The sequence below is a fragment of the Pseudophryne corroboree genome, chromosome 2 (assembly GCF_028390025.1).
Source record: "Pseudophryne corroboree isolate aPseCor3 chromosome 2, aPseCor3.hap2, whole genome shotgun sequence".
Taxonomy (NCBI): domain Eukaryota; kingdom Metazoa; phylum Chordata; class Amphibia; order Anura; family Myobatrachidae; genus Pseudophryne; species Pseudophryne corroboree.
In genome coordinates this window covers 907,379,961-907,397,469 of record NC_086445.1, presented here as the reverse complement: position 1 = coordinate 907,397,469, position 17,509 = coordinate 907,379,961, and the positions used below count along the sequence as shown (strand labels likewise).

General features: G+C 45.5%; 1 protein-coding gene across 1 annotated transcript in view; it reads left to right on the top strand.

Annotated features, from left to right (window-relative positions):
- Positions 1–17,509, top strand: part of PITPNA (phosphatidylinositol transfer protein alpha) — a 102,150-nt gene that overhangs the window by 16,560 nt on the left and 68,081 nt on the right. The window contains exons 3-4 of the mRNA XM_063956087.1: positions 13,612–13,757; positions 17,050–17,141. Of these exons, the coding sequence (XP_063812157.1) occupies positions 13,612–13,757; positions 17,050–17,141 (238 nt within the window). The remainder of the gene's footprint in view (positions 1–13,611; positions 13,758–17,049; positions 17,142–17,509) is intronic.

Here is a 17,509-nt window from a genome sequence, read left to right as displayed (position 1 = left end):
CATGGGTACAAACCGTAGTATACATAAACAGATGAACCATGTGGCACATAAGTGCATTCTGTATTATTGGGACGGATGTAATGACGCCCAAGTTCTGTGGTCGTGTGGGATGCCGGGCAAACTCAGACTTTTTTTTAAAGGGACAATGACTTACAAGGCAAAACCATGCTTCGTAAGTGATTGCCCCTTAAAAAAAAAGTCCCAGTTCGGCCAGCATCCCACATGGCCGCCGAACTCGGGCGTCATTACATCTGGCCCATTATGTTATATACGTAACATCTAATCTACATTTAACTGTATATTTGTATGGGACGTTGTTGTGTCCGCTGGTCACTATACCGATGCCGAGCAGTTGAAAGACCGACAGTCGACATGCCGACTAACAGGGACTATCCCACTTGTGGGTGTCCACGACACTGATAGAGTGGGAATAGAACCTGTAGCGAGCCACTGAGCCCGCAAGAGGCTTTGTTGCGCTCGTCCTCCCCCCATCAGCAATCTACACCTCGGGATACCGGTGTCTGTGTGGTGACTGGCGGGTTCCCAAATGGTCACCCATACCCAACCCTTATATGAAGTATATTGTGCTGTCCCCCCACCCCTTTTCCAAGACTTTCTCGTGGTCCCTTCTCTCCTCCGTCTTCCCGCATTTGGAGCCTTTATGGGGACGGTGGTACATTTGTGGGTAACTTTTTACATTGATTCTTGGCACCACATCCCTCCTCCCCCAAGGAATTTATGATATGTTCATACACTCTTGGTTTATCTAATGTTTCTCATCATTAGAGGCGTAGGATTTTTTTACTTTGTTCTTTGCCATTTGTGGGTGTCTGAAGTTTGCTTGAGTAGGCATTGCTAATTGCATCATTTGTATCCATGTTTACATTTCTGATTAATGTCACTAAATGTCAATATGCAGTGGCCTTACCTGTAGCAGGGGAATGGGGATACCGATCTGTAAAAGTGAATGTAATAGAAGTATGTGTTCTCTGAATTGTACTCTTTGGACCTGCCCAATATTGGTGAAGAGCCATGTGACCAAGCCTCTAGGAACTGATTGTAATGGAGGCATTAAGCAGTAGCACTGGTTTAGCCCACAAAATGGCAGGATTACCTAGTATTATGAACACATACTGCTCTGACATTGGGTCAGACCTGATCACAGCAGCAAAATCTTTCTCTAATGGGCAAAACCATGTGCCGTGCAGGTGGGGCAGATATAATATGTGCAGAGAGAGTTAGATTTGGGTGAGTTATTTTGTTTCTGTGCAGGGTAAATACTGGCTGCTTTATTTCTACACTGCAATTTAGATTTCAGTTTGAACACCCCCCACCCAAATCTAACTCTCTCTGCATGTTATATCTTCCCACCTGCAGTGCACATGGGGGGTAATTCAGACCTGATCACTGGGCAGCGATTTTTTTGCAGCCCTGCGATCGAACAGTTGCCGCCTACTGGGGGAGTGTATTTTAGCTGTCAAGTGTGCGATCGCATGTGTAGCAGAGTTGCACAAACTGATTTTGTGCAGTCTCTGCGCAGCCCAGGACTTACTCAGCCGCTGCGATCACTTCAGCCTGTCCGAGACCATATTTGACGTTGGACACCCTCCCTTCCAACGCTTTGACATGCCTGTGTTTTTCCAGACACTCCTTGAAAACGGTCAGTTGCCATCCACAAACGTCCTCTTCTTGTCAATCTCCTCGCGATCGCCGGTGCGTTTGGAATTTTCGTACCATCCCGTCGCTGACCGGCCATCCCCATTGCTGCGGTCCGTCGCGCCTGCGCATTACGGTGCATACACATGCGCAGTTCAGATCTGATCGCAGTCTGTGAGAAAACGCAGCCTATCAGTCAGGTCTGAAATGGCCCATTGGTTTTGCCCATTAGAGAAAAAGTTTGCTGCTGCGATCATGTCTGAATTGGGCCCATTGTACCTTTGTTTATTCTGTCTGGCTTGTGTCTAAGCTTGGCCGCTTACACCTGTTTTATTTCACAAAAGGAGATATAAATGTGTCTTCCTCTGTTTTTAAATGCCAAGATTTTTTTTTAGTGTGTGTTCATTGCTTGTCTTTACTCCTTTTCCATAGCAACAAGTGTCAAACTCGGGGGGTTGATAATAGATTAGTACTCCTGCTCTTTCCTTAAAATTACAAGTTAAAACTGGCCGCATGCAGCAATTTCATAAAGCAATTTTGGGGTTTCTGACCAAATTGGCCACACATCACATATGAGGACCAAAATGATCAGATCTGATTCATCAAGTGGTCACCTGACTTGGCCCGGTATGGACAACAGTCAGGTCATCCGGTAAATGCAGGGTATGTGTGCAGTGCCCTGCCTACCAGAGCACAGTGTGGTCTGAGAGTGACCACGCAGTACACAGACGCTCCGTGACCTGGCTAAGTTCTGTTCCTTTTTTCTTTCTGCAACTTGTGTGAATTGTGTAAGTTGGTTTTGTTTCTATTATGTGCTTATCGTGCTTGAAAACAAAATGAAAGAGCAGAGACAAGGCTGCTATAGAATTACATTAGTGTTTGTGAAGATCTACAGAACAGCCATAACTGCTTATTCCAGTCCTGCAAGTACAGTTTCAGAACAGATCTGTAGATTGAGCAGAATTCAGGTTCCTGCTGGAGTGAAGCATGCTTTTCCTTATTACACCTTATTTAATGGAGTAAGCATGACTCATTTTTCTAGGGCTGGTAATAGTTCATATCTGGTATCTGTTTAAGATTAAAAAATACGCTAATGTTTTTATTGGTTCTTTTCCAAACATTATACCTGTATTTTCCTTTTTGATTTACAAGGATGAATTTCCTGAAATACTTGGGTTATTTTTTTTTAGCTGGGAATTTGTACTTGTTTAAATGCATATTGTGGACATAAATTCTACACACCCTTACTGAAATTGCAGATCTGACCTTCCACATTTTAGTGTCCTCTTGAAACCAACAAAATGCAAGTGTAAAAATAAAAATAAACCTTTAGGGAAAAAAAGAAGGCTAAATAATCCCTATAAGGCCTGGTTGTATAAGTGTGCAGACCCTTAATGTAATACTTTGTGGTAGCACCTTTTGCTATTCTTATAGCTGTGAGTCTTTTTGAATGCGATGCTGTCAAGATCCCGCCGAACGGAATCCCGGCGGTTGAAATACCGACACCGGAAACCCGACCGGCACAATCCCGACATATTCTCCCTCCGTGGGTGTCCACGACACCCATAGAGGGAGAATAAATTAGTGTGCGTTCCGCTCCCCACCCCTGTCGGGATTGTGCTGGTTGGGATTCCGGTGTCTGTATTTCGACCGCCGGGATCCCGTCCAGCGGGATTTCGTACTGATCCCTTTTGAATAAGTCTCTGTCAACTTCAGGACTATCTCGCTTCTTGCAAAAAAAGTTCAAGGTACTTTTGCCTCTTCCCTAGGTGGTCTTCCTATGCTCACTAGGGAACTGACACCATTTGAATCCATGTGCTCTTACCAAATTACTCTTAATTATATGATTTTGTGTATGTATAAAACTCTGCTGAGCAGTTTGTTCCCTAGGCCCACATTGCCCCCCTCCTTATGCTGAATTGTGATCTCATGCCTAGAGGTGTACAGGTTAACTGGGAGAAAGTTTACCAAGTCATTAATTTATGCTCCTCTAGCGTGGAAGATCTGGAGATCCAATACCAGGTGACTACCTGGGGATTCCATGTTGCCCAACTACCCTGCATATAATCTTCCCAACTATATGCCCTCTCTGCCTGAGATGTCCTAAAGATGATTCACATATGGTGGGGCTGCCTTCTCATACTGCCATTTTAGCTGAAATTCACAGCCAGAAAATTTGGGTTACTCTGTTCCCTCAGGCACTGAGTTTTGGGTATTGTTCGACTCAGGCACTGAGTTTTGGGTATTGTTCGATATCTCTGTTTCCAGCTACAAAAAAAATGCTACTCAAGCATTTCAGTAGTGCAACTAGGGAGCAGTGGTCTCAGTATACTAGCGCACTCAAACTCCTCTGTAGACCTGGGGTAGGTGCCAGCGTCTTGCCTTCTACTTGGCCATTACCTGTATCTTCCTCTCCACATCCAAAAAATACACTGTTATCATGGTGGTGGTCTGGTTTAGCTGGATTTACTACAAGACCTACCTAACAAATAAGTCACTTTTAACCCCGGCCCTAAGTATTATATTACATAATACTGCATTGTATACATCCTTCCTCCTTCTCTTCTGTTTATTCTTTTCCTGCTCGCTTATTTTCTTTTTCTCTTCTGTGTTCAATATACATTTGTCGATTGACGATTCTGATAAGGCTGTATTGACGATTCTGATAAGGCTATATTGACGATTCTGATAAGGCTATATTGTTGTAGAGTTGTTAATAATTGCCTGCTTTTTCTTACCTATTATATTTTGTATATTGTTAAAAAAATATTTTTGAAAATAAATAATTTCTAAAAAAAATAAAAATAGACGGTACATGAAACTGTGAGAGGATTTCCGCACAGGACTCTTAGATCATTGCTCAGGTTTTCAATTAGACTGACAACATGGCTCTGACTGGAGTATGTGTCTAAGATAATAAATCGTGATCATTACATTGGACTGCAGAACTGTTCTGACCACAAATCCAGCAAGTTTGAAACCTCCACATTCCCTGACATCCATTAAGGTAAAGGACACAGAGTCAACTCCGGATAAGAAATAACAAGCAAGCTAAGCCAAACAAATGATTGCTTACTCCTAAAATAAACTGTTAAACATTCCTATGTAAATGACAGCTTGTGGGAAACATGGCTGATTCATTTTGTTTATCAGGTGAATTTGCAGGATACTTGCTAGATAGTGATAAGAAGGAAACCCATTCTCATATTTCCCTAAGGAATGTGTATAAAGTAATCACCCCTACGGTAATACATATGCTCAGGCCATACAGTTTTACATAATTTCTTTAACGTCCTAGTGGATGCTGGGGACTCCGTAAGGACCATGGGGAATAGACGGGCTCCGCAGGAGACATGGGCACTTTAAGAAAGAATTTGGATTCTGGTGTGCTCTGGCTCCTCCCTCTATGACCCTCCTCCAGACCTCAGTTTGAATCTGTGCCCGGACGAGCTGGGTGCTGTTCAGTGAGCTCTCCTGAGCTTGCTGTAAGAAAGTATTTTGTTAGGTTTTTTTATTTTCAGGGAGCTCTGCTGGCAACAGACTCCCTGCATCGTGGGACTGAGGGGAGAGAAGCAGCCCTACTCTCTGCAGATAGGTCCTGCTTCTTAGGCTACTGGACACCATTAGCTCCAGAGGGATCGTACACAGGATCTCACCCTCGTCGTCCGATCCCGGAGCCGCGCCGCCGTCCCCCTCGCAGAGCCGGAAGACAGAAGCCGGGTGAAAGAAGCAAGAAGACTTCGAAATCGGCGGCAGAAGACTCCAGTCTTCACTGAGGTAGCGCACAGCACTGCAGCTGTGCGCCATTGCTCCCACACTACACCCACATACTCCGGTTACTGTAAGGGTGCAGGGCGCAGGGGGGGGCGCCCTGGGCAGCAATTAGAGACCTCTTTGGCAAAAGTTTGCATATATACAGTTGGGCACTGTATATATGCATGAGCCCCCGCCAAGAATTGTACATTAAAGCGGGACAGAAGCCCGCCGCTGAGGGGGCGGGGCTTCTTCCTCAGCACTCACCAGCGCCATTTTTTTTCTCTACAGCTCCGCTGAGAGGAAGCTCCCCAGGCTCTCCCCTGCAGATACACGGTAGAAGAGGGTAAAAAGAGAGGGAGGGGGGGCACATAATTTGGCGCAAAAAAGCAATATAACAGCGGCTACTGGGTTAACATTAAGTTACTGTGTTATTCCTGGGTTATATAGCGCTGGGGTGTGTGCTGGCATACTCTCTCTCTGTCTCTCCAAAGGGCCTTGTGGGGGAACTGTCTTCAAAAAGAGCATTCCCTGTGTGTGTGGTGTGTCGGTACGCTTGTGTCGACATGTTTGACGAGGAAGGCTATGTGTAAACAGAGCGGGAGCAAATGAATGTGGTGTCTCCGCCGACGGCGCCGACACCTGATTGGATGGATATGTGGAAGGTTTTAAATGATAATGTTAATTCCTTGCATAAAAGGTTGGATAAAGCTGAAACCTTAGGACAGTCAGGGTCTCAGCCCATGCCTGATCCTATGTCGCAGAGGCCGTCAGGGTCTCAGAAGCGCCCACTATCCCAAATTGTTGACACAGATACCGACATGGATTCTGACTCCAGTGTCGATTACGATGATGCAAAGTTACAGCCTAAATTGGCTAAATCCATCCGTTATATGATTATAGCAATGAAAGATGTGTTGCACATCACAGAGGAAACCCCAGTCCCTGACAAGAGGGTTCATATGTATGGGGGAAAAAAGGCAGGTGGTGACCTTCCCCCCCTTCACACGAGCTAAATGAGTTATGTGAAAAGGCTTGGGAATCTCCAGATAAAAAACTGCAGATTTCCAAACGGATGCTTATGGCGTATTCTTTCCCGCCAACGGACAGGTTTTGCTGGGAATCCTCCCCTAGGGTGGACAAAGCTTTAACACGCTTATCCAAGAGGGTAGCCCTGCCGTCACAGGATACGGCCACCCTAAAAGATGCTGCGGATAGAAAGCAAGAGGGTACCCTGAAGTCCATTTATACACATTCAGGTACCTTACTAAGGCCGGCAATTGCGTCTGCCTGGGTGTGTAGTGCTGTAGCAGCATGGACGGATACCTTATCTGAGGAACTTGATACCTTAGACAAGGATACTATATTAATGAACCTGGGGCATATAAAAGACGCTGTCCTATATATGAGAGATGCTCAAAGAGATATTAGCCTACTAGCCTCTAGAATAAATGCAATGTCGATTTCTGCCAGAAGGGTCCTGTGGACTCGGCAATGGACAGGTGATGCCGACTCAAAAAGGCACATGGAGGTTTTACCTTACAAGGGTGAGGAATTGTTTGGGGAGGGTCTCTCGGACCTGGTCTCCACAGCTACTGCTGGAAAGTCAAATTTTTTGCCATATGTTTCCTCACAACCTAAGAAAGCACCGTATTACCAAATGCAGTCCTTTCGATCACAAAAAGGCAGGAAAGTCCGAGGTGCGTCCTTTCTTGCCAGGGGCAGGGGCAGAGGAAAGAATCTGCACAACACAGCCAGGAACAGAAGACCTCCCCGGCTTCCACTAAATCCACCGCATGACGCTGGGGCTCCACAGGCGGAGCTAGGCCCGGTGGGGGCACGTCTCCGAAATTTCAGCCACAAGTAGGTTCACTCCCAGGTGGATCCCTGGGCAATAGATATTGTGTCTCAGGGATACAAGCTGAAATTCGAAGAGATGCCCCCTCACCGATACCTAAAATCGGCCCTGCCAGCTTCCCCCTTAGAGAGGGAAATAGTGTTAGCTGCAAATCACAAATTGTATCTTCAACAGGTGGTTGTTGAAGGTTCCCCTCCTTCAACAAGGAAAGGGTTATTATTCGACCATGTTTGTGGTACCGAAGCCGGACGGTTCGGTCAGACCCATATTGAATTTAAAATCCCTGAACATATACCTGAAAAGGTTCAAGTTCAAGATGGAATCGCTCAGAGCGGTCATCGCAAGCCTGGAAGGGGGGGATTTTATGGTGTCTCTGGACATAAAGGATGCATACCTTCATGTCCCCATTTATCCACCTCATCAGGCGTACCTCAGATTTGTGGTACAGGATTGTCAGTACCAATTTCAGACGTTGCCGTTTGGTCTCTCCACGGCACCGAGAATATTTACCAAGGAAATGGCGGAAATTATGGTACTCCTGCGAAAGCAAGGGGTCACAATTATCCCATACTTGGACGATCTCCTCATAAAGGCTAGGTCCAGAGAGCAGTTGCTGATCAGCGTAGCACGCTCTCTGGAAGTGTTACGACAACACTGCTGGATTCTAAATATTCCAAAGTCGCAGTTGGTTCCTATGACTCATCTGCCTTTCCTGGGCATGATTCTGGACACAGACCAGAAGAGGGTTTATCTCCCGAAGGAGAAGGCTCAAGAACTCATGACACTGGTCAGAAACCTATTGAAACCAAAACAGGTGTCGGTGCATCACTGCACGTGAGTCCTGGGAAAGATGGTGGCATCATACGAGGCCATTCCCTTCGGCAGGTTCCATGCGAGGACCTTTCAATGGGATCTACTGGACAAATGGTCCGAATCACATCTTCAAATGCATCGGTTAATCACCCTATCCCCCAGGGCCAGGGTGTCTCTCCTGTGGTGGCTGCAGAGTGCTCACCTCCTCGAGGGCCGCAGATTCGGCATTCAGGACTGGGTCCTGGTGACCACGGATGCAAGCCTCCGAGGGTGGGGGGCAGTCACACAGGGAAGAAATTTCCAAGGTCTGTGGTCAAGTCAGGAGACTTGCCTCCACATCAACACCCTGGAACTACTGGCCATATACAACGCCCTACGCCAAGCGGAGTCCCTACTTCGCGACCAACCGGTTCTGATTCAGTCAGACAACATCACCGCAGTGGCTCATGTAAACCGCCAAGGCGGCACAAGGAGCAGGGTGGCGATGGTAGAAGCCACCAGAATTCTTCGCAGGGCGGAGAATCAAGTAAGCGCATTGTCAGCAGTGTTCATTCCGGGTGTGGACAACTGGGAAGCAGACTTCATCAGCAGGCACGACCTCCACCCGGGAGAATGGGGACTTCATCAAGAAGTCTTCGCGCAGGTTGCGAGTTGGTGGGAACTACCACAGGTGAACATGATGGCATCCCGCCTCAACAAAAAGCTACAGAAGTATTGCGCCAGGTCAAGAGACCCTCAGGCAATAGCTGTGGACGCGCTGGTGACGCCGTGGGTGTTCCAGTTGGTCTATGTATTTCCTCCTCTTCCTCTCATACCAAGGGTGCTGAGAATCATAAGAAAAAGAGGAGTGAGAACAATACTCATTGTTCCGGATTGGCCAAGAAGGACTTGGTATCCAGATCTGCAAGAAATGCTCACAGAGGACCCGTGGCCTCTGCCTCTGAGACAGGACTTGTTGCAACAGGGGCCCTGTCTGTTCCAAGACTTACCGCGGCTGCGTTTGACGGCATGGCGGTTGAACGCCGGATCCTAGCAGAAAAAGGCATTCCGGATGAGGTCATTCCTACGCTGATAAAGGCTAGGAAGGACGTGACGGCTCAACATTATCACCTTATATGGCGAAAATATGTTGCTTGGTGTGAGGCCAGGAATGCCCCTACGGAGGAATTCCAGCTGGGCCGTTTCCTTCACTTCCTACAGTCGGGAGTGACTTTGGGCCTAAAATTGGGTTCCATTAAGGTCCAGATTTCGTCCCTATCCATTTTCTTTCAAAAAGAACTGGCTTCTCTGCCTGAAGTTCAGACGTTTGTTAAGGGAGTGCTGCATATTCAGCCCCCTTTTGTGCCTCCAGTGGCACCTTGGGATCTTAACGTGGTGTTGAGTTTCCTGAAATCACACTGGTTTGAACCACTCAAGACGGTGGAATTGAAATATCTCACGTGGAAGGTGGTCAATACTACTAGCCTTGGCTTCGGTTAGGCGTGTGTCAGAATTGGCGGCTTTGTCACATAAAAGCCCTTATCTGGTTTTCCATGCGGATAGAGCAGAATTGTGGACCCGCCCACAATTTCTGCCAAAAGTGGTTTCATCCTTTCATATAAACCAACCCATTGTGGTGCCTGTGGCTACTACTGACTTGGAGGATTCCGAGTTACTGGATGTGGTCAGGGCTTTGAAGGTTTATGTAGCCAGAACAGCTAGGGTCAGGAAAACAGAATCTTTGTTTATCCTGTATGCTTCCAACAAGCTTGGGGCGCCTGCTTCAAAGCAGACTATTGCTCGCTGGATCTGTAACACGATTCAGCAGGCTCATTCTGTGGCTGGATTGCCGCTGCCTAAATCAGTTAAGGCCCATTCCACAAGGAAGGTGGGCTCTTCTTGGGCGGCTGCCCGAGGGGTCTCAGCATTACAGCTTTGCCGAGCGGCTACTTGGTCAGGTTCAAACACCTTTGCAAGGTTCTACAAGTTTGATACCCTGGCTGAGGAGGACCTTGTGTTTGCTCATTCGGTGCTGCAGAGTCATCTGCACTCTCCCGCCCGTTTGGGAGCTTTGGTATAATCCCCATGGTCCTTACGGAGTCCCCAGCATCCACTAGGACGTTAGAGAAAATAAGATTTTACTTACCGGTAAATCTATTTCTCGTAGTCCGTAGTAGACGCTAGGCGCCCGTCCCAAGTGCGGACTTATTCTGCAATGCTTGTATATAGTTATTGCTTAAATAAGGGTTATGTTATAGTTGCATCAAGGTTGATCTGATGCTCTATTGTTGTTCATACTGTTAACTGGGTAAGGTTATCACGAGTTATACGGTGTGATTGGTGTGGCTGGTATGTATTTTGCCCTGGATTACCAAAATCCATTCCTTGTACTGTCAGCTCTTCCGGGCACAGTTTCTCTAACTGAGGTCTGGAGGAGGGTCATAGAGGGAGGAGCCAGAGCACACCAGAATCCAAATTCTTTCTTAAAGTGCCCATGTCTCCTGCGGAGCCCGTCTATTCCCCATGGTCCTTACGGAGTCCCCAGCATCCACTACGGACTACGAGAAATAGATTTACCGGTAAGTAAAATCTTATTTTAAAAAGGATCATTTGGATATTTGCTTCCCGTCTTTGTCCTATCCATGTAGGCTCGAGGATGTGCACAAGTACCATGCAGCACGTATGTAGCTTATGCGGAGTTCTACAATGGCAGCATTGTTTTCTGTGGTGATTATAGATTCAGCCCTGACATAGCTCTTTGCATATCAAAATAGTTGACCTAGCTATTTGCTAACCCCTTACTGGCGTTTTGTGTGTCACTTTGTGCTTTATTTGATTTATCCTGCTCAGTTGAGAATCTGGACAGATGAGAAAATGGTTAATTAGGGCTCAGATATAAATAAAGTAAACTTTCTGATGATCAAACATTGTACGGAGTTTGGTCCATTCAGTTGTGTAAATGAAGCCCTTTGCTGCAGATGACTAGTATTACTCGTCATCCTCACTTACATTAAAACTTTTGGTGCCCATACACTTGTGAGATATTAGGTGCTATCCTTCAATTTCGACCTCATCTGTGAGAGAAATCGAAGTATTGTATGCACATTTTAGGTACTGTATATACTCGAGTATAAGTTGGCCCGAATATAAGCCGAGGCATCTAATTTTACCACAAAAACCTGGGAAAACTTATTGACTCGAGTATAAGCCTAGGGTGGGAAATGCAGCTCTACCCGTACACAGACCTCATAGTGCCAGATGTGCCCCACAGTGCCAGATGTGCCCCACAGTGCCAGATGTGCCCCACAGTGCCAGATGTGCCCCACAGTGCCAGATGTGCCCCACAGTGCCAGATATGCCCCACAGTGCCAGATGTGCCCCACAGTGCCAGATGTGCCCCACAGTGCTAGATACTTACCCTCCGTCGCTCCCGCGCTGTCTTCTGAAGGAGGGACACGGAGAGCGCAGCGCGCGGCTCTCCTGTGTCTCTCCGGCGGCAGCGGCGTGTGTTAAAGGAAGTGCCGGTTCGTGCACTTCCTTTAACACACACATGCCGCTGCCGCCGGAGATGCAGGAGGGACACAGGAGAGCCGCGCGCTGTGCTCTCCGTGTCCCTCCTAACGCTGACTCGACTATAAGCCGAGGTGGCTTTTTCAGCCCAAAAAAAAGTGCTGAAAAAGTCGGCTTATACCCAAGTATATACGGTACCTTGAGATGCGATGTGCGGGCACGCCGCTCAAATGTCACGTCTCAAGATATTATGTGCTGCACTTAATATTTCTCGCATCGCAGTGCGATCGCATGTGGTTTTAAAACCACATGCGATATATCGCACTGCGATGGGCACCCGCAGCGAGCGGCCAGAGGCTGCTCCCACTCGGCGGTGACGTGCCGATCACGCGATTACCATGCGATCTATCGCATGGTAATCACTTTGGCAGTTCAGGTGCAGTTTCATCGCACCTGAACTGACGGTGCGATGCCCCGCAATGTTGCGTCGTGGGGCATCGCACAAGCGTATGGGTACCATTAGGGTGATGAGCCGGCCTGCTTTCAGGGAAGTTAAAAAAAAAACTAAAAAAAAACTAAAATTAATTTAATGGCCTCAGCATGGGGGTGAGAGAACCCTCAGCAGCGAAGGGGTTAAATATATTGGTGTACTTTAAGGGTATATTTACTAAAGTGCAGGTCTAAAGTGCAGAGGGGTTGCTCATAGCAACCAATCATATTTTATTTATCATTTATATAGCACCTTTTAGAAGACGTTGGCTAGAATCTTATTGGTCTCTGATCTCCACTTTTATAAACCCGCACTTTTGTAAATATACCCTTTAGGATGAGATATTTTGGATTATGGCTAAAGATGCACCTAAGTGATTTGACAGCGTGGTGTTAGCCAGCCTCTACTATACACCAGTACTGGGCTTGGGCATTAACTTGTAATTGGTGACAGGTACTACAGTATCTGTCATTAACAGAGCTGCCAATATAATATACAATGATACACGGCAGGCCTGTCTGTGTCACAACTGTGTGGTTTTATGCAGTTATACACAATATGGGCCGTCGAGCCCATGAGTAACACTGGTACTTGTGTGCAGCTAGATTCTCATTGCAATCCGTATGTTCAGTCTGACGCCTACAAAAGCCAGATATGTGTATTTTGGCACTCCGTTGATCCTATTGTTCAGTGACTGGGCTATGCAGCTGAATATAAAGAGGTGTGTGTATGTGTTGTTAGAATCTGAAATAGAAGGGTTGGTTTATTTATTTATTTTTTTCAGATTTTCTCAGAGATTTGAGTCAAATCCTCACCAATCCCTTAGAAATCCCCAAATCTATACATTTTAGTTTAATGGGTATATAATAGGTGAAATAATACCAGACAGCTGAATATTTCTGAGAAAAAAACATAATTGTATTTGTCACTAAGCGTCTGTGCAGTAGAAGATCTTGTGGGATCCTCTGTTACTCCTCATCTATTTCTTCTTTTATAATTATTTTTTTTTTTTTTATAAATGAGATTAACGGATCAGAAATAACAGGAAGGATTAAATAGGCGATGCTAGCGTTGCCGGGACCAGCCGATCCTCTTAAAACTTGTCCTGTGACCTGTACAGCAGGGATCAGCAATGCAGGGGAGGGGGGTGTATAAAGGCGAGAAAACAGAAAGCTTTGGGTCAGCGATGGGTGAAATGTGGACTATACTAGTGAGATGATCAGTCAGGGATCAATGTTAAACTATTTGTAAAGAAATGTACATTAAATATCACATTTGTGTTGTACTCATTAGTAATAAAAATGTAAAAACAAATTGTGCAGACTGTTGAAAGCACCAAGAAAATGATTTAGGAGCCATGTGTTCTGTTTAATGCCAGTACAGGGCCATATACATGTTTCAGATATCTGAAGATTTCTCATTTATGTCTGTGCACCCGTTTCCTCTGTTGACCCCTTCTTGCTCTAAGATGTACTAGTTTTGTCTTTCAGATCAGCGGTAACTTTATACGCACTACAACGGTCCAAAAGCATTTTTTGTTTATCTCTTTCAGTACCAAGTGGGCCAGCTTTACTCTGTAGCAGAAGCCAGTAAGAATGAAACAGGTGGGGGTGAAGGTGTGGAAGTCCTTGTAAATGAACCCTATGAGAAGGATGGAGAGAAGGGCCAATACACACACAAGATTTATCATTTGCAAAGGTAAAATATTAATTTGCATTCTTCATTTCATCAAGAAAAACGAAATAAAAAATGTAGTTGCTAAAGGAAGCTGCATTCCTCAAACAAACTTGTGCTAAACATGTTTGATTGTTGGAGACAGCTAGTGGCGACCATCTTGAATAATCCAAGTATATTTGGATAGATACAGATATATACACATCCAAACTAGAAGTCACAGGGACTTATGTAATAGCCTGCGAGATACATACTTACCTGACCCCTGTTGGGATTCTATCCATCGAGATGACTGTGTCGGTCCTATGACCACCGGCATCCCATCCGCCGGCATATCATATGTTGGCATAAATCAGAATCTTTAAGGAATGTTTTTGGCACCTGTTGAATCCAGGCCACAAAGAATTCAGGCTGTTATGGGGCAAAGAGTTGTCATGCCCAGTACTAGAAGGGCCTAATTCAGACCTGATCGCTGCTGTGCGTTTTCACACAGCAGCCGATCAGGTCTGAACTGTGCATGCGGCGCGCAGTGTGCCGGCGCATGCCAGACAGCCGACTGCCATCTCAGCCCTGCGATGCCTCTGCCTGATTGACAGGCAAAGGCGGTCGCTGGGCGGCAGGGGGCGGGCCGGCAGCATTTGGCCGCTGTTTTAGGGGTGCGGTCCGGGCAACTTAGGTGTGCCCGGACCGTACGGGGGACGGGTTGCGGTGGCTGCATGTTGTCACATGCAGTTGCTAAGACCCGGACAGCGAAGAGAAGCTCCCTGCCAGCACGCAAGAGCCGTGGGGCGGACTAACCCTGTGCTGGGCGTCCCCCCGCATGTCTGAGTAACTGATCGTAGCCATGCAAAATTTTGCACGGCTACGATCTAGTCTGAATTAGGCCCAAAGTGACCACTGAGTGCAAATGTCTAGAAATGCTGAAATTCTTCAAAATATCTTCTAGATTTTCTCTAAAAGCGCAATGCGCACAGGGCATGCTATGTCGAGTGTAAAAGAAATGCATTATTAAATGAGACAACGTATAATATAAAATGCTAGACGCACAGATGACTGAATTGGCAATTGCCACACACTTGTACCACTGAACCTTATTGTAAAAGCTTTATTGTTTAGTGTTAGCACCACTGTATATAAAATGTTCTGTACGAATAGAAAAAAAGTGTTAGTTTATTAATCAATATAAAATCTAATTTCAATATATTGGGGATCATTTTACAACTGGATAAAATAGATGCCCATTTTTTCGCCCTCCATCAATTAGAGCTCATTACTAATCTATTTCCCAGTAATCCATTGAGATACTAAAGGGCAGACTAGATGGGCCAAGAAGTTCATATCTGCCATCAAATTCTAGGTTTCTATATTATTTTTAAAGGCATTTCCCAAATGTTCTATCTGTGACTAAAAATGATTAGCACCGCATTAATTCAAATGTTCCATTTCTTATTCCCTCGTCCATAATATTGCTTGTTTTATCCTCATTTATATCTTTAGCTATGCATGACCAAACAATTATATTAGCGCTGTCTTCATTTCAAATGTTAACTTGACATTCTACCTTTTTTTTTTCTTCATATCTGAGTATAGTAATATGTATACCTACAGAATCACTATAACAATCACCTACAACAAGCTTAAGTCACCTTAAAGTAGTGGCCACGTTCCAAAAACGGCTCTATATTATCTAGCTATACCTAGAACTATGCACAGCCTGCACCCTTTCATGTCCCAGTTAATTAAACTCTCATGTTTTGCATTCTTGAACAAAAACAAGTGCGTTATTGCGGCTATATATACTATTTTAAATGCCCCCAATCTGTTCAGATCCATGATTTATAAGTAGCATATTTATCCATTGATTTAAGCTGACCATTCACTGAATAATGTCCGTTCCAAACTGTTTTGGTTTTCCAATATTGCCCTGTCACCAGTACAGGTGCCAGGGCAAGGTGACACGGGTCTACTACTATATCCCGGCTGTTGGGATCCCGGCGCCCAGCATACCGGCACCGGGATCCAGACTTAGCACTTGGAGACTCACAAGTGTCACCGGGAAGCATTCGATATCCCGACCGCGGGGGTCCACGACACCCCTGGAGGGATAGTGAATGCTTCCCGGTGACACTTGTGAGTCTCCAAGTGCTAGCATGCCCCAATGGCTGTTTCTGTCACCTGGCCAATCTGGTACCTGTAGTGTGTCAAGGAGAAGTGAATTAAATCTATTCTTTACACACCCACCAGGCATTGGGAACAGGAAGAACCGTTGTTCTATTTGCACTAGGGCTGGATATACCCAGGAAGGGGACCCACATGCATCTTTTTGGGCCCAACCCACCTGGGTAAGCCAGCCCTGGTGCCAAGTGGGCAGTAGATTGTTTAAACCATGGTGGGTTGGGGTTGGGGGGGAATACTTAAATTTGCCTAGGAGACACAATCATCTAAAGAATGTATGGAGACTAAAGATTTGTGACAATAGAACTCTAGAGACAAAGGGGCAGATGTATTAAGTCTGGAGAAGGCATAAAGAAGTGATAAAGTGGTGATAAGTACAAGGTGATAACGCACCAGCCAATCAGCTCCAATATGTAAATTGCCAATATGAGCTGATTGGCTGGTGCATTATCACCTTGCACTTATGGCTTGTTTATCACTTCTTTATGCCTTCTCCAGGCTTAATACATCTGCCCCCGAGTAACAGGCATATCTGATGCAAGGTTGATCGCTTCATGTTAGTTGAGCAGTCTGATCAGAAGAAACAGTTGGTCGTGAACAGCCAGCTTGAGGCTTGTTAAGCAATGTTGAATACAGTAGAAAAAGGATTGGAATGGTGTGGGGTGTGTATGCTAATGTTAACCAATAAGAATACAAAAAACCACATTCGTTGTCTAAAAATGTAGCTATGTGACTGAGGCTGTACACGTTGGACTATTATTCACCATATTGTTGGAGCATTTTGATGAAATGTAGTACTTTTTAATTACAATCGTATTTTAACATTTGTACATTGATTGCTTATGGAGTTGTTTGTGGTTTGCTGTATATTTTTCCAGTATGCGTAACCTTTTTAAAGCCTGTTTCTCACACCACCCTCGAGCATTTCCCTTGGTGGAAGTTATTTTCGGGTTCTGTATGTTTCAGAATCTGGTGTTATTTTATTTGGTTACATTGTTTTGCATCTATTGTACCTGTCTGTGCGTACTTTTATTACCTGTCTGTGTGTACTCTTACTGTCCTTATGTCTGCAGCCTTTGCAATTTAGGCTTTTGTGAGGTCAATGTCTACAAAACTTTTTCATTGTCTGTCTTGTGTACAGCAAAGTACCAACATTTGTAAGGATGCTGGCGCCCGAGGGAGCACTGAATATGCACGAGAAGGCCTGGAACGCTTACCCTTACTGCCGAACCAGTGAGTATTGTGACTGCTAGGTCTTGCATAGCAGCTCTGTATACCCTGTAGTTAGAGCCCCGCAGACTGACTTGTAACTGTGCAGGCTCATTGCTCAAGTTGTGACTTTGTTACCTAATCTCCATGTGCTTCTCACTTGTGCTGCTCTTTAATATGAATAATTCAGGACATTTTCACAGGCATCTCGTTACCAATGTTGGGAGAGGCTAGAGGGGTAGAAAGATGCAAACTTGGCACACGCATGCTGTTTTTGTCTCCCTAAAGGTATTCCCTTGCATGTTGGTATCCCCTGACCTACTCTATATAAAGAGGAACATTGTTCAGTGTAACATCTCTTGAACTGGATTTAAACCTAAGTTTAGCGACCT